The sequence below is a fragment of the Ranitomeya imitator genome, chromosome 1 (genome assembly GCF_032444005.1).
Source record: "Ranitomeya imitator isolate aRanImi1 chromosome 1, aRanImi1.pri, whole genome shotgun sequence".
NCBI lineage: Eukaryota > Metazoa > Chordata > Amphibia > Anura > Dendrobatidae > Ranitomeya > Ranitomeya imitator.
Window position 1 is genome coordinate 432957998 of NC_091282.1, and position 25228 is coordinate 432983225.

The following is a 25228-nucleotide window of genomic DNA, read 5'->3' on the forward strand; positions in this document are numbered from 1 at the left end:
ATACCGTTAAATAGGGGCAGAGCTGTGCTTTACATTAGTGTATTTTGTGAGCCTTTATTCCCCACCTATGCTGCCGAAATACCTTTGTAAAGTCGCCATTTTGGGCTGTCACTTACGCTGGTCAGGTCATATGGGCGTGGTGACAGCGGTGTTTCTCCCCCAGATCTCCGTTGGTGGCGTAGTGGTGTGCGCATGTCCAACTGGCGAATCCACTGCGCAGCTTGAAGGAAAATAGCGTGATCTGCGCTATTCAGCCGTTTATCGGTGGGCACGGCCATCTTTGTGGCGACTTTACAAAGGTATTTCGGCAGCATATGTGGGGAATAAAGGCTCACAAAATACACTAATGTAAAGCACAGCTCTGCCCCTATTTAACGGTATTTGTAGCTCATCTTGAAAAACGGGGTGACAGGTTCCCTTTAATGATTACAAATAAACTGCAAAATAAGATCTATTGCTCAGGATCTGCAGACGAGTTTCTATTATCCATTTGATATTTTATGTGGATGCATGCAGATTGCAAATCATGCCAAAAATTTTATTTAATTCAGTTTTGGAGCACAAGGACAAGTATCGATAACCACATATGTGAGACTGAGTGTTTAAAGATTAGGTTTTCTTTTCCATTGGTCTTTTTTGTAGTATTTATATATATATATATATATATATATATATATATATATATATATATATATATATATATACACAGCTCTGGCAAAAATTAAGAGACCACTGTACAGTTTTAGAAAAATCAGCTTCTCTACATCTCTACATGTCTGACAGCCATTCCATTCCAGTGTCAGTTGAATTCCAACCAGAATACACCTCATTCTATTTAATGTGCTTCTGATTAGGTGATCACCTGAACCAAATCTTATTTAACGAAGGAAAGTATAAAAACCACTGCTGTGGTCTTCACAATCCTCTTGCAATAGGACAAGCTGGATGGAAAAGCAAGTACTAGTAATATCCCAAAAGTAATAGGAATGAAAAAATAACTTTTAACCATGCCAAAGGAGTTGAAAAGAAAAATCTTGAGTGAGGAAAAGAAGGGCTCAATTCTGGCTTTACTGGCAGAGGGACACAGTGAGCATCATGTTGCCTCCATCCTTAAAATTTCTTAAACGGCAGTCCATTACAGCCAGGTCAAGCAGCAGACATTGGGGACAACAAAGCTACAGACCGGCAGAGGGCGAAAACGACTCTCCATTGACTGGGATGACAGTCATCTTATTCGAATGTCACTCATCAACCACAAGATGACATCAAGTGACCTACAAAAGGAATCACAAATGGCAGCTGGGGTGAAGTGCACGGTAAGAACAGTTCATAACAAGAGGCAGAACTGAAGCCATGTAAAGCTAGAAAAAAGCCTTTCATTAATGAGAAGCAAAGGAGAGCCAGGCTGAAGTTTGCCAAAGACCATAATGATTGGACCATAGAGGACTGGAGTAAGGTAATCCAACACCTGGTCGTCTAATGGTTACACGGAGACCTGGAGTGGCATACAAGCCATAGTGTCTTGCACCCATTGTGAAATTTGGTGCAGTATCGGTGATGATCTGGTGATGCTTCAGCAAGGCTGGAATTTGGGCAGGTTAATCTTTGCGAAGGACGTACGAATTAAGCTGCATACAAGTTTATCCTGGAAAAACAGTTGATTCCTTCTGCTCAGGCAATGTTCTCCAACTCTGAGGACTGGTTTTTCCAGCAGGAAAATACGCTATGCCACACAGCTGGGTCAATCAAGGTGTGGATGAAGGACCACCACATCAAATCCATGTCATGGCCAGCCCAATCTCCAGACCTGAACCCCAGTAGAAACCTCTGGAATGTAATCAAGAGGAAGATGGTTAGTTACAAGCCATCAAACAAAGAACTGCTTAAACTGTTGTACCAGAAGTGGCATAAGGTCACCCAAAAGCAGTGTGAAAGACTGGTGGAAAGCATGCCAAGACACATGAAAGCAACAAAATATTGATTTCTGAATCCTTCCTTAGTTAAAAATTAGTATTGTTGTTTCTAAATGACTATGAACTTGTTTTTTTTGCATTATTTGAGGTCTGCAAGCAATGCATTTTTTTTGTTATTTTGACCATTTCTCATTTTCAGAAAATAAATCAAAATTTATTGCTTGGAACTTCAGAGACATGTTGTCAGTAGTTTATAGAATAAAAGAACAATTTACATTTTACTCAAAAATATACCTATAGAGAGAAGAATCAGACAAACTGAAAATTTTGCAGTGGTCTCTTAATTTTTGTCAGAGCTGTATATATATATATATATATATATATATATATATACACATATACATATATATATATATATATATATATATATATATATACTGTGTGAAGAATTATTAGGCTACTGAGTATTTTATCCATATAATAATTTTTAAGCATATACAGTAGGGGAAATAAGTATTTGATCCCTTGATGATTTTGTAAGTTTGCCCACTGACAAAGACATTAACAGTCTATAATTTTAAGGGTACGTTAATTTTAACATTGAGAGATAGAAAATCAAAACTAAAATCCAGAAAATGACATTGTATAAATTATATATATTTGCATTTTGCAGTGAGAAATAAGTATTTGATCCCTTGCCAACCATTAGGAGTTCTGGCTCCTAGAGACCAGTTAGACGCTCCTAACCAACTAATTACCTGCATTAAAGACAGCTGTCATACATAGTCACCTTTATAAAAGACTCCTGTCCACAGAATCAGTCACACTCTAACCTCTTCAACATGGGCAAGACCAAAGGGCTTTATAAGGATGTCAGGGACAAGATCATGGACCTGCACAAAGCTGGAATGGGCTACAAAGCCATAAATAAAATGCTGGGTGAGGAGACAACTGTTGGTGCAATAGTAAGAAAATGGAAGACATACAAAATGACTGTCAATTGACATAAATCTGGGGCACCATGCAAAATTTTACCTTGTGGGGTATCCTTGATCATGAGGAAGATGAGAGATCAGCCTAAAACTACATGAGGGGAACTTCTTAATGATCTCAAGGCAACTGGGGCCACAGTCACCAAGAAAACCATTGGTAACACATTACGCCATAAAGGCTTAGCTTGGAAGAAGGTGCTGTGGTCAGATGAGACAAAAATTGAGGTCTTTGGCATTAACTTAACTCGCCGCGTTTGGAGGAAGAGACATGCTGCCTCTGACCCAAAGAACACCATCCCCACTGTCAAGCATGGAGGTGGAAACATTATATTTTGGGGGTGTTTCTCTGCTAAGGGCACAGGAATACTTCACCACATCAATGGGAGGATGGCTGGAGCCAGGTAAAATCCTGAGTGACAACCTCCTTTCCTCCGCCAGGACATTGAAAATGGGTTGTAGCTAGGTCTTCCAGCAAGACAATGACCCAAAACATACAGCCAAGGCAACAAAGGAGTGGCTCAAAAAGAAGCACACTAAGGTCATGGAGTGGCCTAGCCAGTCTCCAGACCTTAATTCCATAGAAAACTTATGGAGGGAGTTGAAGCTCTGAGTTGCCAAGCAACAGCCTTTAGAAATGATCTGTAAAGATAAGTGGACCAAACTTCCTCCTGACATGTGCACAAACATCATCATCAACTCTAAGAAAGTCTAACTGCTGTGCTTGCCAACAAGGGTTTTACCACCAAGTATTGTCTTGTTTGCCAGAGGGATCTAATACTTATTTCTCACTGCAAAATGCAAATAATTTTATATAATTTATACAATGTGATTTTCTGGATCTTATTTTTGATATTCTATCTCTTAATGTTAAATTTAACCTACCCTTAAAATTATAGACTGTTAATGTCTTTGTCAATGGGCAAACTTACAAAATCAACAAGGGATAAAGTACTTATTTCCCCCACTGTATTCCAACTCCAAGCTGTATAGACTTGAATGCTTATTGGATGAAGCAAATCAGGTGATGTGTATTCATGTAATCAGGAAGGGTGCGACCTAAGGATACAACTACAGTTTATCAACATGTGCAGAATTACTAGACAACTTGTTTTCTTCAGGCAAAATGGACCAAGAAAACATTTATCTCTCTGAAAAAATCAAAAATTGTGATGCAGCACTCTTGAAATTGCTAAGATATTGAGGCGTGATCACAGAACCATCAAAAAAACCTTGTTTATTAGCAGGACAATGCTCCATTAAATGCATTGAAGTCTCCACTGCTTTGGCTGCCAGTAAAGGCTTTGCAGATGAAAGAATAATGACTTGTCCTCTCCCTTACTGGTCTTAAACTCTGTTGAATACTTGTGTGGCCTTCTAAAATGGGAGATTTACAGTGAAGGAGAACAGTGCACCTCTCTGAATAGTGTCTGGGAGGCTGTGGTTGGTGCTGTCCAAAAAGTTGATCGTCAACACATTAAGAAATTAGCTCCATGAATGGAAGGCTTATGACTATTATTGAGAAGAAGGGTGGCTATATGGGTCACTGATATTTTTTTTATATCAAATGTATTTTTGTACATTGTGAGTTGCTGGTTAATATTCTCACTTTAACATATGAAAATAAATCATTGAGATTTAGTTGCATAACAATTCTACACACTTATAGTTTCCCAATAATTCAGCACACATGGATATTCTAAGAAAGATAAAATCGCTTTTAATTTCCTAAATATTCAGGGTTCAGGCTTAGTAATCTTTTGGATTGACCGAGAAATTTAAGTCTGCAATAGCTTTACACTTATATAATATTTTGTATTTAGTATTCCAAAGCATGGAATGGCAGGATAGGCAGTTGCTTATGACAGATGTGTTTGCCATTGACAAAGAAAGCCCCCAAGCCTAACTGTTGGTATTAATTATGTCACCTAAGGTATTAAACAGAGTGGATCAGAGGCATCTCTCATCACAGTCATTACAGCAGGAGCCAGGGTGTCAATCACGGACAGACTCCCACTGTGGATAGCACAGGCATAAAACACAACATTGAACATCATGGTGTCAAATAGTATTAAACTTTAGCATAATAGCTATACATAGACCATGACACTATTTTATTGAGGCATAACTCACGATGAAAAAAGTTTGTGCAAGTAAAAAAAAACAGCTGAAAACTAGTCACAATGAAACACAGTAAATAGATCACGATACTCGCTGAACGGGTTTTTCATAATGTACCCATTCCGGTGGTATGGTCTCCCATTCTATAGATATTGGGCTTCACTTTTACCCGGCTCCAGCCAAAACTGTCTTTATCGTCTTGATGAAACTTGCAGAGATCATTCTCAAAGTCACAGCCAGCTTCTTGTGGATTGAATACTGCCCCTATAAAAATACATTAGATCTCAGAAGGAATGTTGTAACAAACACATATAGTGTCATTATTTATTCAGAACACAGCTGCTGTTGTAGTCCTAAAGGGTATCTGTACTTTCAAGCATTTTTTTCAGAATAAACTGCCCTGTGTGACTACAATATATAAAAATAACACTATTTCTGTCCATTACATGATTTGTTTCTGGCATTCTCACCAGTATTCCCTTTCTGCAGACTCAATCTCTAATTTGCAACCACTCTAGGCTTGTGGGTGGAGACTAGCTGCTATGAGATCTCACATACACAGCACTGTACTCAGGATTTCTGCTGTTCATTCCATTCTTACAACTCAAGAGACAAGCAGCAGCATTGAGGAAACTACTGTATGTAGCAGCTGTGATCAGTGTAGATATGAATCCAGCTCTGTGTGAGGTAAAAGACTTATTAGAAGGCTCAGCATGATTTTTCTGTGCCTTCCTCTGCTTGTTTTCTCTCCTTGCTCCTCTCTCTTCCTCCCTCCTCCATATAGTATAATGGGCTTTGTCATATTAAAGGGACTCTGTCACCTGAATTTGGAGGGAACAATCTTCAGCCACAGGGGCGGGGTTTTCGGGTGTTTGATTCACCCTTTCCTTACCTGCTGGCTGCATGCTGGCTGCAATATTGGATTGAAGTTCATTATCTGTCCTCCATAGTACATGCCTGCACAAGGCAATCTCCAAATTCAGGTGACAGAGTCCCTTTAAACCACGGTGAGCAAGCAATTCATCTTCTCTGAGCAAGACAGATTTGGGCTGTTCTTTTCTGAGTGGCAGACAATTTCAAAAGCCAGAGGAGATGAAGTGGTTTTACAAATAGGGAAGCATGCAGATTTCTCTGATAAGATATATTACAAATTTTCTTGATTATTCACCTATACTATTGATTTATGCAAAGTCTGTTGAAACTACAGTTATATTTTAAAGAACAGAACAGGCAGATAAAGGTGTTGATGTCATTGTACATGTTCCTAGTTACTTTCGGATTTTACAAAGAATAAATATCAAAGGGAAAGTAAATGCAATACAAGATCAGGAATTAATATTGTCAACATTCATCTGCTTTTTCAATGACACCTTACATATGTCATGGGGATTGAATACAATATATTGCTGTTCATCTAGATAGTTTATAACAGCCTGATTTTTATGTGCACTACTTAGTAATTTTTCAAGCATAGGATTATGCTTTGGAAGTGGTGAGCATGACTTATAGACTATACACTTCATTCCTGTTACAGGGTTAATGTTTGTCAGACTCTCCCTGAGCTTCTATCTTTAGATTAATAAGCTCTCGGGTGTGCATCCCATCAGGAAATAATATTAAAGGGGTTATCCTGTCAAATAATATTAATAACATATCTTTAGGATAGGTAATCAACAATGGATCTATGGGTTTCTAACACCACCAGTAATCAGCTGCTATTTGTTCCAGCAGAAATAGATGTAAACTCATGGAATGAACTGCAAAGTGCAGCTGAATTCATTGTGTAGTGGCAACTGCCGGGTACTACAGCGCAGCTCCTATCAAAAGAAGAGAACCAATTCTGCAGTACTTGGTTGCGGTCACTACGCATTGAATAGAGCTGCAGATATGCGCCATATGTTTACATCCAGTGGCTTTCTGAGCAAACAGCAGCTGATTGTAGGGGTACCATGTGTTGAGCCCCCACTGATCAGATATGAACTACCCTGAAAAAACCATCAATATTTATTGAGAGACAAACCCTTTAAGTGATTATAAGTTTAATGCTACATCTAAAAAACTATTCCTAATTCCTCTGCACTATTTCAAACATGAGTGACAAAATAAAGGAAGATTATTTTTATCTGTCTTCCATTAATTAATGCAGAATTTTCTCCATTTTGCTTTCAGTAAGCCATCTCTATAGAAGAAGAGACACAGAGATGGATTACAGGACATCGGGGCAAGGTATGTATCTCTACTCGTGCTCTACTGTCTGTCAATTGACATACCAGAGAGGTAGGTTTTAAAGGGTTATTTCAATCTTCATAATATTGTCGGATATTCATTGTAATACTAACTGAATTTTGCGATTTGCTGCTGCTTTTTAACCTTTGTGTCTGCAATTGAGATGTTAACAGTTTTCTTTACAGCTTGATGCCTAGGAGACCGACCACTGCTATCTGGCTTTTAAGCACTGCGCCTGAAGTTGGCAGGTAATAGGAAGTAACAGCGCACTCCAGCTATTCTTGTCATCTTAAAAACATTGCTTACTATATCATTAGCGAAGGGCTTGTAAGTAGTGATGAGCGAGTGTGCTCGTTACTCGAGTTTTCCGAGCATGCTGGGGTGTTTTCCGAATATCTTGGGCGTGCTCGTAGATTGTTTGAGTCCCCGCAGCTGCTAGACAGCCTGAATACACGTGGGGGATTCCCTAACTAACAGGCAATCCATGCATGTGTTCAGGATGTCTAGCAGTCGCAAATCATGCAGCTGCAGGGACACCAACACAATTTACGAGCGCGCCCAAAATACTTGGAGGTCACCCGAGCATGCTTGGAAAACTCGAGTAACAAGCACACTCGCTCATCACTACTTGTAAGCACTACACATGTTCCAACGTCTAGCAGGGGTAATCGGTCTCCAAGGCAACAAAACACAGAAAAGTGTTCATATCTCTAGAACGGATTAAAACTTTAATAAGCAGTAAATTGCAAAATTGCTTGTATCTACAAACACTATTCAACAATACACATTTACAATATGAGCATGGGAAATCCCCTTTAACCCCTTTACCCCCAAGGGTGGTTTGCACGTTATGGACCGGGTCAATTTTTACAATTCTGACCACTGTCCCTTTATGAGGTTATAACTCTGGAACGCTTCAACGGATCCCGGTGATTCTGACATTGTTTTCTCGTGACATATTGTACTTCATGATAGTGGTAAAATTTCTTTGATATTACCTGCGTTTATTTGTGAAAAAAACGGAAATTTGGCGAAAATTTTGAAAATTTCGCAATTTTCCAACTTTGAATTTTTATGCAATTAAATCACAGAGATATGTCACACAAAATACTTAATAAGTAACATTTCCCACATGTCTACTTTACATCAGCACAATTTTGGAACCAAAAATTTTTTTTTGTTAGGGAGTTATAAGGGTTAAAAGTTGACCAGCAATTTCTCATTTTTACAACACCATTTTATTTTAGGGACCACATCTCATTTGAAGTCATTTTGAGGGGTCTATATGATAGAAAATACCCAAGTGTGACACCATTCTAAAAACTGCACCCCTCAAGGTTCTCAAAACCACATTCAAGAAGTTTATTAACCCTTCAGGTGCTTCACAGGAATTTTTGGAATGTTTAAATAAAAATTAACATTTAACTTTTTTTCACAAAAATTTTACTTCAGCTCCAATTTGTTTTATTTTGCCAAGGGTAACAGGAGAAAATGGACCCCAAAAGTTGTTGTACAATTTGTCCTGAGTACGCTGATACCCCATATGTGGGGGTTAACCACAGTTTGTGCGCATGGCAGAGCTCGGAAGGGAAGGAGCGCCATTTGACTTTTCAATGCAAAGTTGACTGGAATTGAGATGGGACGCCATGTTGCGTTTGGAGAGCCACTGATGTGCCTAAACATTGAAACCCCCCACAAGTGACACCATTTTGGAAAGTAGACCCCCTAAGGAACTTATCTAGAGGTGTGGTGAGCACTTTGACCCACCAAGTGCTTCACAGAAGTTAATAATGCAGAACCGTAAAAATAAAAAATCATTTTTTTTCACAAACATTATCTTTTCGCCCCAAATTTTTTATTTTCCCAATGGTAAGAGAAGAAATTGGACCACAAAAGTTGTGGCACAATTTGTCCTGAGTACTCTGATACCCCATATGTGGGGGTAAACCATTGTTTGGGCGCATGGGAGAGCTCGGAAGGGAAGGAGCGCCGTTTGACCTTTCAATGCAAAATTGACAGGAATTGAGATGAGACGCCATGTTGCGTTTGGAGAGCCACTGATGTGCCTAAACATTGAAACCCCCCACAAGTGACACCATTTTGGAAAGTAGACCCCCTAAGGAACTTATCTAGAGGTGTGGTGAGCACTTTGACCCACCAAGTGCTTCACAGAAGTTTATAATGCAGAACCGTAAAAATAAAAAATCATTTTTTTTTCACAAAAATTATCTTTTCGCCCCCAATTTTTTATTTTCCCAATGGTAAGAGAAGAAATTGGACCACAAAAGTTGTGGCACAATTTGTCCTGAGTACTCTGATACCCCATATGTGGGGGTAAACCATTGTTTGGGCGCATGGGAGAGCTCGGAAGGGAAGGAGCGCCGTTTGACCTTTCAATGCAAAATTGACAGGAATTGAGATTGGACGCCATGTTGCGTTTGGAGAGCCACTGATGTACCTAAACATTGAAACCCCCCACAAGTGACACCATTTTGAAAAGTAGACCCCCTAAGGAACTTATCTAGATGTGTGGTGAGCACTTTGACCCAATAAGAGCTTCACAGAAGTTTATAATGCAGAGCCGTAAAAATAAAACAAAATTTTTTTCCCACAAAAATAATTTTTTAGCCCCCAGTTTTGTATTTTCCTGAGGGTAACAGGAGAAATTGGACCCCAAAATTTGTTGTGCAATTTGTCCTGAGTGCGCTGATACCCTATATATGGGGGAGAACCAGCGTTTGGGCGCATGGGAGGGCTCGGAAGGGAAGGAGAGCCATTTGGAATACAGACTTAGATGGAATGGTCTGCAGGCGTCACATTGTGTTTGCAGAGCCCCTAATGTACCTAAACAGTAGAAACCCCCCACAAGTGACCCCATATTGGAAACTAGACCCCCCAAGGAACTTATTTAGATGTGTTGTGAGAACTTTGAGCCCCCAAGAATTTCACTACAGTTTATAACGCAGAGCCGTGAAAATAAAAAATCTCTTTTTTTCCCACAAAAATTATTTTTTAGCCCCCAGTTTTGTATTTTCCCAAGGGTAACAAGAGAAATTGGACCCCAAAAGTTGTTGTCCTATTTGTCCTGAGTACGCTGATACCCCATATGTTGGGGTAAACCCCTGTTTGGGCACACGGGAGAGCTCGGAAGGGAAGGAGCACTGTTTTACTTTTTCAATGCAGAATTGGATGGAATTGAGATCGGTCGCCATGTCGCGTTTGGAGATCCCCCTGATGTGCCTAAATAGTGGAAACCCCCCAATTATAACTGAAACCCTAATCCAAACACACCCCTAACCCTAATCCCAACGGTAACCCTAACCACACCTCTAACCCAGACACACCCCTAATCCTATTCCCAATCGCAAATGTAATCCAAACCCTAACCCTAACTTTAGCCCCAACCCTAACTGTAGCCTTAACCCTAACCCTAGTCCTTACCCTAGCCCTAACCCTAGCCCCAACCCTAACCCTAACCCTAGCCCTAGCCCTAACCCTAACCCTAGTCCCAACCCTAACCCTAGCCCTAACCCTAGCCCTAACCCTAGCCCTAACCCTAGCCCTAGCCCTAACCCTAACCCTAGCCCTAACCCTAGCCCTAACCCTAGCCCTAATCCTAGCCCTAACCCTAGCCCTAGCCCTAACCCTAGCCCTAGCCCTAGCCCTAACCCTAACCCTAGCCCTAACCCTAGCCCTAACCCTAGCCCTAACCCTAGCCCTAGCCCTAACCCTAACCCTAACCCTAGCCCTAGCCCTAACCCTAACCCTAGCCCTAACCCTAATGGGAAAATGGAAATAAATACATTTTTTTCATTTACTTTTATAGCGGGTTTTTTAGCGGATTTTTATGATTGGCAGCCGTCACACACTGAAAGACGCTTTTTATTGCAAAAAATATTTTTTGCGTTACCACATTTTGAGAGCTATAATTTTTCCATATTTGAGTCCACAGAGTCATGTGAGGTCTTGTTTTTTGCGGGACGAGTTGACGTTTTTATTGGTAACATTTTCGGGCACGTGACATTTTTTGATCGCTTTTTATTCCGATTTTTGTGAGGCAGAATGACCAAAAACCAGCTATTCATGAATTTCTTTTGGGGGAGGCGTTTATACCGTTCCGCGTTTGGTAAAATTGATAAAGCAGTTTTAATCTTCGGTTCAGTACGATTACAGCGACACCTCATTTATATCATTTTTTTATGTTTTGGCGCTTTTATACGATAAAAACTATTTTATAGAAAAAAATAATTATTTTTGCATCGCTTTATTCTGAGGACTATAACTTTTTTATTTTTTTGCTGTTGTCACTGTATGGTGGCTCGTTTTTTGCGGGACAAGATGACGCTTTCAGCGGTACCATGGATATTTATATCCGTCTTTTTGATCGCGTGTTATTCCACTTTATGTTTGGCGGTATGATAATAAAGCATTGTTTTTTGCCTCGTTTTTTTTTTTTTTTTCTTACGGTGTTTACTGAAGGGGTTAACTAGTGGGCCAGTTTTATAGGTCGGGTCGTTACGGACGCGGAGATACTAAATATGTGTACTTTTATTGTTTTGTTTTTTTTATTTAGATAAAGAAATGTATTTATGGGAATAATATATATTTTTTTTTTTTCATTATTTAGGATTTTTTTTTTTTTTTTTTTTTACACACTTGGAAATTTTTTTTTTTACTTTTTTACTTTGCCCCAGGGGGGGACAATACAGATCGGTGATCTGCCAGTTTGCACAGCACTCTGACAGATCACCGATCTGTCTGAGAGCAGTGCAGCGTTACCAAGTGCCTGCTCTGAGCAGGCACTTGGTAAGCCACCTCCCTCCCTGCAGGACCCGGATCCGCGGCCATTTTGGATCGGGGACTTACTGCAGGGAGGGAGGTAGGAGACCCCCGGAGCAACGCGATCACATCGCGTTGCTGCGGGGGTCTCAGGGAAGCCCGCAGGGAGCCCCCTCCCTGCGCGATGCTTCCCTGCACCGCCGGCACATCGCGATCATCTTTGATCGCGGTGTGCCGGGGGTTAATGTGCCAGGGGCGGTCCGTGACCGCTCCTGGCACATAGTGCCGGATGTCAGCTGCGATAAGCAGCTGACACCCGGCCGCGATCGGCGGCGCTCCCCCCGTGAGCGCGGCCGATCGCACTGGACGTAATATTCCGTCCTTGGGAATTAAGGCCCACCCCACATGGACGGAATATTACGTCCAATGGCAGAAAGGGGTTAAGCTTCTACTCTGATTTTGGGTGAAAAGACAGGTATGTGGTGATTTTTTTAGCATTTCAGGGGAAAATGTTCTTTGAACCTTTTACAGTGAAGACAGATCTATTATAGATTGCATTTGTGTCCTTGACTGTACTAGGTTGTGATGGAAAGAACTTGGCTGTCCACATGACCAAACAATGAGATCAGTTAGTTTACATGCCAAATGTAAAACTCTCTGCCAAAACCGAATAAGCCTTGAAAAAAAAGATTTTTGAAAATGCAACAGACTGTCTAGATATTGTATACAGTACACAGTTACATAAGCTATCCCTCCTGGCCTGATGACATAATCTCTGTTATGGAGGCATATATCACGCAGTGCACGCGACCCTGAGAGCGGCCACCACTCTTCCATTCCTAACCGGCCTGCAGACATGCATAGCTTACATCTGGAAGGTTTGCGATTTCTTTATGATGAAAGGCATGTTGCCATGAGATGCCGTTATCATAGCACTCTACGGTCAGAATATACAAGAAGTATCTCATTTTGTAATATAAACCTTTTTTCACCTAATTAAATAATTAATTAATTTATTATGAGTGCAATTATCCAATTCATTCTTATTGCCAGGACTTTGTCCAAAGCCATATATCAGTCTAATGTTTAGAAATGAGCGAATCAATTCATAAGAGCCTAATCCATGCGGGAGCCATGAGAACAGCCTCCTACCTGCCAGCATCCCCAGCTCCTCCTCTGATTAGCCTAGCCTGGCGTGTTGCCTTGGGTGCGTTGCATGTCACGAGTAATGAAAGAAGAGCAGGTAGGAGGCGTTTCGCAGAGCTTCTGCCTGACCAGGGTAATTTGATCAACTCTAATACTGTGTATAATATATCTACATAGAATTTAGCTTAAAGGGGTTGTCCAGCTCAAATCGTTAAGTCTGCATTCACTCTGTGTGACTGCAGACTTATGAATCCCCCCAGTCTGTGCACTATGGGGATCCACCGGTTTCTAAGCCAGGACTGGAGGGTATATATAAGTTACTGTATATACATTCTCCCGACTGCTGGGCATGGCCTCACTCAATAGACTTGTAGACTAGTGTATGGATGCAAGGCTGCGCCCACTGGCTGGGCCCTGGCCTAGAGTATGAATAACTCATACATACCCCCAGTCCCTGCTCAGAAACTGGCAAATCCCTGCAGTGCACAGTGCGATCACTGGGGGGATTCCCATAGAGTGAATACAGACTTAACTACAGTATTTGGATAGGGCAACCCCAAGGAATAGTGGATGTAGAAATCTCCGAATTTATGTTACTAAGGCTTGAAAAATTGATAAAGAAAAAACTTATTAAATTATTTTTAATGTATGTTTGTTGAAAATTTTTATAGGTGAATAAGTCATTGTAATTGTTACTTCATTTGATAATTATACCACATGCCTATATGGAAAACTCTGTCTCCTCCGCTGTCTGTAAGGAATTTAGACAGTACATTTAAGTCATATTTGGACTAGATCATCTTCTAATGGTACATTTTAGATATGAGAAAAATGCAGAAAGTAACATTCTGTAGTCAAAAACTGAGACATAAATAGGTAGACAGACATAGGTAACCCATACCTCTTTCTTCAGTGCAGTATTCAGCAGAAAATGAAATATCATCCACAGCCACATAACCTGCTTGGATGCCATTGAATGCAACTTCAAAGACAATCTGAAATATGGAAACAACATTTTAATTTTGGGACAGAAATGACATTTTAAAGGGTTGTCATCTTTGGACAATCTCTATTGGTCAGACACTAATCTGAACACAGGCTGTCCTGCTACTGTAAACCCCAGAGAATAGGTGTAATCTATGGGAAACTCAGCACCATGTGTTTCATTTTCAGCTATACTCAAGGAGAAACTATAAATTAGATGGTGCTCATCAGAATCAATTTACTATCATGTGTTGGGTCCTTCTGCAGTGGCTACTCATTTCAAACTTCTGAATTGAGGACCTTATCCTTGGACAGTGGTGTTCAGACCTTCAATGATTGTCAGAGTTGGTTATGTGCTTAAAAGGAAACTTACCTAATATTAAAACAAGGAAAGATGAAGGGATTACATCATAAAATCTACTACACATATACAGTATCCCACAAAAGTGAGTATACCCCTTGCATTTTTGTAAATATTTTGTCTATATTTTCATGGGACAACACTGAAGATATGACACTTTGAAACAATGTAAAGTAGTCAGTGTGCAGCTTGTCTAACAGTGTAAATTGGGTGTGCCCTCTAAATAATTCACACAGCCATTAATGTCTGCACCGCTGGCAACAAAAGTGAGTACACCCCATGTGAAAATTGCCCAAATGTGCCCAAATTGTCAATATTTTGCGTGGCTACCATTATTTTCAAGCACTGCCTTATCCATTTGAGGATGCCCCACAGATGTTCAATAATGTTTAGGTCTGGAGACATGCTGTGCCAGTCCAGGACTTTTACCCTCAGTTTCTATAGCAAGACAGTGGTCGTCTTTTAGGTGTGTTTGGGGTCGTTATCATGTTGTAATACTGCTCTACGGCCCACTTTCCGAACTGAGGGGATCATTCTCTGCTTCAGTTTGTCACAGTATATGTTGGTATTCATGGTTCCCTCATTGAACTGTAGCTTCCCACAAACAGCAGTACTCATGCAGCCCCAAACCGTCCCACCACCATGCAAACCATACTATAGAGAAAACACACTTGTCTTTATACTCGTCACCTGGTCTTGTGCCACACACACTTGACACTATCTAAACCAAGTAAGTTTATCTTGCTCTCATCAGACCACAGGACATGATCCAGTAATCCATGTCTTTAGTGTGCTTGTCTTCAGCCAACTGTTTGGGGGCTTTCTTGTGCATCATGTTTAGAAGAGGCTTCCTTCTGGTATGATAGCCATGCAAACCAATTTGATGCAGTGCGCTGTGTATGGTCTGGGCAAGGACAGGCTGACCCTCACTCCTTTAACCTCTGCAGCTATGCTGGCAGCACTCATACGTCTATTTTGAATAGACAGCCTCTGGATATTACACTGAACACGTGCACTCAACTTCTTTGGTGGAGGACAGTTTTCAGTGGAACCTGTCTTGTTAAACCACTGTATGGTCTTGGCCACCATGCTGCAGCTCAGTTTCATAGTGCTGGCAATCTTCATGGCCTAGGCCATCATAATGTAGAGCCACAATTCTATATTTTAGATCCTCAGCGAGTTCTTCTGCCAGGAGGTGCCATGTTGAACTTCCAGTGACCAGTATGAGAAAGTGTGAGAGCAATAACACCAATTTTAACACACCTGCTCTCCATTCACGCCTGAGACCTTGTAACACTAATGAATCACATGACATCGGGGAGGGAAAATCGCTAATTGGGCACAATTTGACCCTTTTCACTTAGGGGTGTACTCACTTTTGTTGCCAGTGGTTTACACATTAATGGCTGTATGTTGAGTTCAGAGGCCACATCAAATTTACACAGTTATACAAGCTGTACACTGACTATTTTACATTGTATCAAACTGTCATGTCTTCAGTGTTGTCCCATGAAAATATACAATAAAATTCTTACAAAAATGTGAGGGGTGTACTCACAATTGTGAGATACTGTATTATAATAAACCTACCTCTAATGGGTATAATGCATTTAAATCAACCTCAGCCAGGTTCCATTCTCCTTGTCTCACATCATTCATTTTCCAGATTTCCTCATAGGATCCATGTAAGTCTCTAGTATAGACCATAAAAATATTGCTACTTTCACGATGAAGCTGGTAATAAAAGGAAAGGCAGCCGGATATGGGAGTAACAATCATAGGAGACACCAACTGTGCTACTTCTTGGAACTGCTTGGCATAAACAGAGTCAACATACATATAGTGTCCTGTTAAATTAAAAAAGAGAGATTGAGAAAGGTGGCATATCATTTTTTTTATTGTCTATTTATAGCATGATCAGCATGTGTATCTGTATGATCCCCAAGAATAACTTCTTACTTTATGTAACAGTAATGTATATTATCCTTAGAACACTAAAGTTACACAATATCCAATACTTAGTGCGTGCAACAGAAATTAAGTATATACCCTACAAAAATGCCACAATTTATAGACAGTTAAAATACGTAATTTATTAGATTATTTCAAATCATATTAGCCTGAGGAAGCCAATGAGCAAAACACGCGTTGGGTATAGGTAACCAGAGATTCTTTTGGGTAAATTATCTGCCATCCTACTATTTATCTGTTATTGGATATGATCTAACATGCTTTTGTAACACTGCATTATCTATGTATAGTATTTCTTAGCACTTGCACTTTTTACTTACATGAATGTTTTCCATATACAGCTCTGGTAAAAATTAAGAGACCACCAAATCAAAACCCTGTCATGTGCAGCCCAATCTCCAGACCTGACCCGCCATTGAAAACCTCTGGAATGTAATCAAGAAGATGATGGATAGTCACAAGCCATCAAACAAAGAAGAACTGCTTACATTTTTGCGCAGAAGCAGTGTGAAAGACTGGTGGAAAGCATGCCAAGACGCATGAAAGCTGTGATTAAAAATCATGGTTATTCCACAAAATATCGATTTCTGAACTCTTCCTGAGTTAGAACATTAGTATTGTTGCTTCTAAATGATTATGAACTTGTTTTTTTTTTTTGCATTATTTCACTGGGTTTTTTTTTTTTAATTTTGACCATTTTTCTTTGTCAGAAAAAAATTACAAAAATTATTACTTGGAAATTCAGAGACATGTTGTCAGAAGTTTATAAATAAACTAGATTGTGGCCCGATTCTAACGCATCGGGTATTCTAGAATATGCATGTCCCCGTAGTATATGGACAATGATGATTCCAGAATTCGCGGCAGACTGTGCCCGTTGCTGATTGGTTGAGGCAACCTTTATGACATCATCGTCACCATGGCAACCATTATGACATCTACGTCGATACTGTGCCTGTCGCTGAATCAGAAATGTGAGATGTCTACGTCCTTTATGACATCATCGTCGCTGTGCCCGTTGCTGATTGGTCGAGGCCTGGCGGCCTCGACCAATCAGAGACGCGGGATTTCTATGTCGATGCTGTGCCGGTCTCTGATTGGTCGAGGCCTGGCGGCCTCGACCAATCAGAGAGGCGGGATTTCCAGGACAGACAGACAGAAAGACAGACAGACAGACAGACGGAAAAACCCTTAGACAATTATATATATAGACTAGATTGTGGCCCGATTCTAACGCATCTGGTATTCTAGAATATGCATGTCCCCGTAGTATATGGACAATGATGATTCCAGAATTCGCGGCAGATTGGTCGAGGCGACCTTTATGACATCATCGTCGCCATGGCAACCATTATGACATCATCATCGCTGTGCTCGTCGCAGATTGGTCGAGGCCTGGCAGGCCTCGACCAATCAGAGACGCGGGATTTCTACGTCGATGCAGTGCCGGTCTCTGGTCGAGGCCGCCAGGCCTCGACCAATCAGAGAGCCGGGATTTCCAGGACAGACAGACAGACAGACAGAAAGACAGACAGACAGACAGACAGACGGAAAAACCCTTAGACAATTATATATATAGATGAACAATTTACATTTTAATCAAAAATATACATATAAAGAGAAAAATCAGACAAACTGAACATTTTGCAGTGGTCTCTTAATTTTTGCCAGAGCTGTAGGTATGGTTTGTTATATTCTTACTTCGTTATTACATTTTAGTGTGTATCACTTGCTATGAGAGAATTTATACACTCGCACTTTTGTTTTAGAATATTTTTTCCCCTGTAACAGATATACATCTGGTCTATTAAATTAAATGAATGTTGTGTCATTTTTAATTTAAGATTTTTTTTTATCATGTATACTACTAATACACCGATATACTTGTGGGGATTCCCTAACAAACAGGCAATCCCTGCATGTGTTCAGGTTGTCTAACAGCCGCAAATCATGCAGCTGTGGAGAGACAAACATAATCTACGAGCACACCCAAGATACTCGGAGAACACCCGAGCATGCTTGGAAAACTCGCGTAACGAGCACACTCGCTCATCACTGTCAACCACCAACTGTGCAAGTTCTCCCACTTAAAAAGATGAGAGAGGCCTGTAATTGACATCATAGGTAGACCACAACTATGAGAGTCAAAATGAAAAAACAAATCCAGAAAATCACCTTGTCTGATTTGGCAAGATTTATTTTGCAAATCATGGTGGAAAATAAATATTTGGTCATTAACAAAAGTTCATCTCAATATTTTGTTATATATCCTTTTTTGGCAATGACAGAGGTCAAACGTTTTCTGTAGCTTCACAAGGTTGGCACACACTGTTGGTGATATGTTGTCCCATTCCTACATGCAGATTTCCTCTAGAGCAGTGATGTTTTGGGTTTGTCGCTGGGCAACACATTCTTTCAACTCCCTCCAAAGGTTTTCTATGGGGTTGAGATCTGGAGACTGGCTAGGCCACACCAGGACCTTCATATGCTTTTAATAAAGCCACTCCTACGTTGCTCTGGCAGTGTGCTTGGGATCATTATCATGCTGAAAGACCCATCCACGTTTCATCTTCAATGCCCTTGCTGATGGAAGGAAGTTTGCACTCAAAATCTCACGATACTTGGCCCCATTCATTCTTTCATGTACATGGATCAGTCGTACTGGTCCCTTTGCAGAGAAAAAGCCCCAAAGCATGATGTTGCCACCCCCATACTTCACAGTATGTATGGTGTTCTTTGGATACAACGCAGCATTCTATCTCCTCCAAACACGACGAGTTTTGTTTCTACCAAACAGATCTACTTTGGTTTCATCAGCCCATATGACATTCTCCCAATACTCTTCTGGATAATCCAAATGCTCTCTAGAAAACTTCAGACAGGCCCGGACATGTACTGGCTTAAGCAGGGGGACACGTCTGGCACTGCAGGATCTGAGTCCCTGTGGTGTAATGTGTTACTGATGGTAGCCTTTGTTACGGTGGTCCCAGCTCTATGCAGGTTATTCACTAGGTTCCCCCATGTTGTTCTGTGATTTTTGCTTACGATTGCTTATAATCTTGTGATCATGTTGATCCCACGGAGAGATCTTGCGTGGAGCCCCACATCGAGGGAGATTATCAGTGGTCTTGTATGTCTTCCATTTTCTTATTATTGCTCCCACAGTAGAGTTCATCACACCAAGCTGCTTGCCTATTGCAGATTCAGTCTTCCCAGCTTGGTGCAAGGCTACAAGTTTGTTTCTGGTGTTCTTCGACAGCTCTTTGGTTTTCACCATAGTGGAGTTTGGAGTGTGACTGTTTGAGGTTGAGGTTGTGGACAGGTGTCTTGTATACTGATAACAAGTTCAAACAGGTGCCATTACTACAGGTAATGAGTGGAGGACAGAGGAGCCTCTTAAAGAAGAAGTTACAGGTCTGTGAGAGCCAGAAATCTTCCATGTTTTTAAGTGACCAAATATTTATTTTCCACCATAATTTGCAAAATAAATCTTGCCAAATCAGACAAGGTGATTTTCTGGATTTGTTTTCTCATTTTGACTCTCATAGATGTGGTCTTCCTATGATGTCAATTGCAGGCCTCTCTCATCTTTTTAAGTGGGAGAACTTGCACAATTGGTGGCTGATTAAATACTTTTTTTCCCACTGTATGTCTTATGATATGCTTTAAATCTAATAAATTACCGTATATATTTTAGCTATTTATAAGGTGTGGCATTTTTGTAGGGTATATAAGATATTATAGTTACCAAAGTCAGTGCCAAGTGTGTGGTCTCTAGGCATAACAGCCTGAGCATTTCTGATGTTGCCTCCTCCAACAAACCAGTTTACATTTGGGTTCCAGCTGTTTACGTAGCCACAGAGATGGTTTTCTTCAAAATCACACTCTGCAATGATATAAAAGCAGTCAAAATGTTGATAATTACATACATAGGTCATAATTAATATGCTGCTATTCATCATAGGAGGCATTCTCTTTGTTTTTTTCCAAATATCCATAATGATCCTTGAGTATCCAGACAAACTATTATTTTGTTTTCTGCGGCAAGAATACGAAAGGCTGAGTTATAACCATGTGATTTATTATAGGTTTATAATTCCTTAGCTCTCCTTTCCCTAGTTGTGTTGCTACAGTGGAAATACTGGCCTTTACATTTTCTTTTACATTATACATATGAACAAAAAAAATGCAGAATTCTTAATATGAAGCCTCATTCAATAGTCCATTTTTCTCGAACTTACAAGTGCTTCTCACAAAATTAGAATACCATCAAAAAGTTAATTTATTTCAGTTCTTCAATACAAAAAGTGAAACTCATATATTAAGAGTCATTACAAACAGAGTGACCTATTTCAAGTGTTTATTTCTGTTAATGTTGATGATTATACAGTTAGGGCCAGAAATATTTGGACAGTGATACAAGTTTTGTTATTTTAGCTGTTTACAAAAACATGTTCAGAAATACAATTATATATATAATATGGGCTGAAAGTGCACACTCCCAGCTGCAATATGATAGTTTCCACATCCAAATCGGAGAAAGGGTTTAGGAATCATAGCTCTGTAATGCATAGCGTCCTCTTTTTCAAGGGACCAAAAGTAATTGGACAATGGACTCTAATGGCTGCAATTAACTCTGAAGGCGTCTCCCTCGTTAACCTGTAATCAGTGAAGTAGTTAAAAGGTCAGGGGTGGATTCCAGGTGTGTGGTTTTGCATTTGGAAGCTGTTGCTGTGAGCAGACAACATGCGGTCAAAGGAACTCTCAATTGAGGTGAAGCAGAACATCCTGAGGCTGAAAAAAAAGAAAAAATCCATCAGAGAGATAGCAGACATGCTTGGAGTAGCAAAATCAACAGTTGGGTACATTCTGAGAAAAAAGGAATTGACTGGTGAGCTTGGGAACTCAAAAAGGCCTGGGCGTCCACGGATGACAACAGTGGTGGATGATCGCCGCATACTTAATTTGGTGAAGAAGAACCTGTTCACAACATCAACTGAAGTCCAGAACACTCTCAGTGAAGTAGGTGTATCTGTCTCTAAGTCAACAGTAAAGAGAAGACTCCATGACAGTAAATACAAAGGGTTCACATCTAGATGCAAACCATTCATCAATACCAAAAATAGACAGGCCAGAGTTAAATTTGCAGAAAAACACCTCAAGAAGCCAGCTCAGTTCTGGAAAAGTATTCTATGGACAGATGAGACAAAGATCAACCTGTACCAGAATGATGGGAAGAAAAAAGTTTGGAGAAGAAAGGGAACGGCACATGATCTAAGGCACACCACATCCTCTGTAAAACATGGTGGAGGCAACGTGATGGCATGGGCATGCATGGCTTTCAATGGCACTGGGTCACTTGTGTTTATTGATGACATAAGAGCAGACAAGAGTAGCCGGATGAATTCTGAAGTGTACCGGGATATACTTTCAGCCCAGATTCAGCCAAATGCTGCAAAGTTGATTGGACGGCGCTTCATAGTACAGATGGACAATGACCCCAAGCATACATCCAAAGCTACCCAGGAGTTCATGAGTGCCAAAAAGTGGAACATTCTGCAATGGTCAAGTCAATCTCCAGATCTAAACCCAATTGAACATGCATTTCACTTGCTCAAATCCAGACTTAAGACGGAAAGACCCACAAACAAGCAAGACCTGAAGGCTGTGGCTGTAAAGGCCTGGCAAAGCATTAAGAAGGAGGAAACCCAGCGTTTGGTGATGTCCATGGGTTCCAGACTTAAGGCAGTGATTGCCTCCAAAGGATTTGCAACAAAATATTGAAAATAAAAATATTTTGTTTGGGTTATGTTTATTTGTCCAATTACTTTTGACCTCCTAAAATGTGGAGTGTTTGTAAAGAAATGTGTACAATTCCTACATTTTCTATCAGATATTTTTGTTCAACCCTTCAAATTAAACGTTACAATCTGCACTTGAATTCTGTTGTAGAGGTTTCATTTCAAATCCAATGTGGTGGCATGCAGAGCCCAACTCGCGAAAATTGTGTCACTGTCCAAATATTTCTGGCCCTAACTGTAGCTTACAGCCAATGAAAACACAAAAGTCATTATCTCAGCAAATTAGAATGCTTTATAACACCAGCTTGAAAAACGATTTTAAAATCCGAAATGTTGGCCTACTGAAATGTATGTTCAGTAAATGCACTCAATATTTGGTTGGGGCTCTTTTTGCATCAATTACTGCATCAATGCGACGTGGCATGGAGGCGATCAGTCTGTGGCACTGCTGAGGTGTTATGGAGGCCCAGGTTGCTTTTATAGGTGCCTTCAGGTCGTCTGAATTGTTGGGTCTGGTGTTTCTCATCTTACTCTTGACAATACCCCATAGATTCTCTATGGGATTAAGGTCAGGTGAGTTTGCTGGCCAATCAAGCGCAGAGATACTGTTGTTTTTAATCCAAGTATTGGTACTTTTGGCAGTGTGGACAGGTGCCAAGTCCTGCTGGAGAATTAAATTTCCATCTCCAAAAAGCTTGTCGACAGAGGGAAGCATGAAGTGCTCTAAATTTCCTGGTAGACGGCTGCACTGACTTTGGTCTTGATAAAATACAGTGGACCTACACCAGCAGATGACATGGCTCCCCAAACCATCACTGATTGTGGAAACTTCACACTAGACCTCAAGCAGCTTGGATTGTGCCTCTCCACTCTTCCTCTAGACTCTGGGACCTTGATTTCCAAATGAAACGCAAAATGTACTTCCATCTGAAAATAACACCTTGGACCACTGAGCAACAGTCCAGTTCTTTTTCTCCTTGGCCCAGGTAAGACGCTTCTGGCTTTGTCTACTGGTCATGAGTGGCTTGACACAAGTAATGTGACAGTTGTAGCCCATGTCCTGGATATGTGTGTGTGTGGTGGCTCTTGAAGCAATGACTCCAGCAGCAGTCCACTCCTTGTGAATCTCCCCAAAATTTTTGAATGGCCTTTCCATAACAATCCTTTAAAGGCTGTGGTTATCCTGGTTGCTTGTGCACCTTTCCTTCCACTCAACTTTCCATTAATATGCTTGGATACAGCACTCTGTGAATGGCCTTTTGTGGCTTACCCTCCTTGTGGAGTGTGTCAATGACTGCCTTCTGGATATCTGTCAAGTCAGCGGTCTTGCCCATGATTGTGGAGCTAACTGAAACAGACTAAGGGGCCTTTTTACACATTTTGAAAGCCTTTGCAGGTGTTTTTTTGTTAATTATTTTAATTGTTCAAATTTAGTGAGATAGTGACTTTTGGGTTTTCATTGGCTGCTAGCCATAATCATCAACATTAACAAAAATGAACACATGAAATAGATCACTCTGTTTGTAATGAATTTCTAATATATGAGTTTCACTTTTTGTATTGAAGAACTGAAATAAATTAACTTTTTGATGATATTCTAATTTTGTGAGAAGCACCTGTATTATTGCTTTTCACAGATAGAGCATATACCATTGCAACCTGTGGATTTTTGTGTACTGTGTGTACGCAAAAAAATAGCATAGACATATAGTTTTTTATTTGGTCATCGATCAAAATTACCCATTCAAGTCTATGGGTCAACACTGCCATCCATGTGCTGTCGCTTTAAAAATTTATATATTTATTTTTTCATGAGAAAATCACTGATAAAACACTGATGGTAAAAATGAATACACTAATGAAAATCTGATCTTTTTTTGTGTACAAGAAAAATCACTGACATCTTAATGAAGCCTTTTGTAACTTAATGTTTAACACATTAAATAATGACTTTCAATTTCCATTTTTACCCTTTTGGTTTTTCTTCCAAATCTTCCAAAAGCCATACCTTTTAGATTTTTTTTCATCGACTATGACTCCATTCATTTTAACATATGTAGTACTTAAAATGGGTAAGAAATGAGCTGGGTGAAATGGTGAAAAAAAACACTATTCCACCACTTTTTAAAAATCTTTTAATGCTGTAGTGCGATGAAAATATTCTGTGAAAGAGAGGGACACGACCTATGATGCACCTATATGTCATAGGTGATGAAGTGGTTAAAACCGTAGTTTCCAATACATTGCCTATGATTGCACTATGATTATAGTAATGTCAAAATTCTGGTGTTTTTTTCATATTTTAGCGGTTAAAGGAAATCTGTCACCTGGTTTTTGCTGCTCCATCTGAGATCAGCATGATGTTGGGGGAAAGACCCTGATTCCAGTGTCACTTACTGAGCTGCTTGCTGCAGATTTGATAAAATCACTATTTTATTTGCTACAGATATCAGAGTTTTCTGAATGCTGAACTCTGTATAGCCCCGCCCACACCACTGATTGGCTACATTTTGTGTATACTGTGTATAGGCAAAAAGCTGACGATCAGTGGTGGGGGCGTGATTTAATTACCTAAACCACTAGCCCTCTAGTGATAATATCCTGCTGATAAAGTAATGATTATATCACGACTACAGCAAACAGCCTATAAAGTGATTACATTGCATCAGGTTCTCTGTCTCTGCATTATGCTGCTCTCAGATTAAGTAACAAAAACCGGGTGACAGATTCCCTTTAGGCCGGTTTCACACATCAGTGGCTCCGGTACATGAGGTGGCAGTTTCCTCACGTACCGGAGACACTGACTCACGTAGACACATTAAAATCAATGTGTCTCTGCACATGTCAGCGTGTTTTCACGGACCGTATGTCCGTTTGGAAAACACGGAGACATGTCAGTGTTCATGGGAGTGCACGGATCACACGGACCCATTAAAG

General features: G+C 40.3%; 1 protein-coding gene across 1 annotated transcript in view; it reads right to left on the reverse strand.

Moving 5' to 3' along the window:
* Positions 1-25228, reverse strand: part of MAMDC2 (MAM domain containing 2) — a 173428-nt gene that overhangs the window by 46072 nt on the left and 102128 nt on the right. The window contains exons 5-8 of the mRNA XM_069763557.1: positions 20239-20376; positions 16110-16366; positions 14076-14169; positions 5141-5287 (exon numbers count right to left, since the gene is read on the reverse strand). Of these exons, the coding sequence (XP_069619658.1) occupies positions 5141-5287; positions 14076-14169; positions 16110-16366; positions 20239-20376 (636 nt within the window). The remainder of the gene's footprint in view (positions 1-5140; positions 5288-14075; positions 14170-16109; positions 16367-20238; positions 20377-25228) is intronic.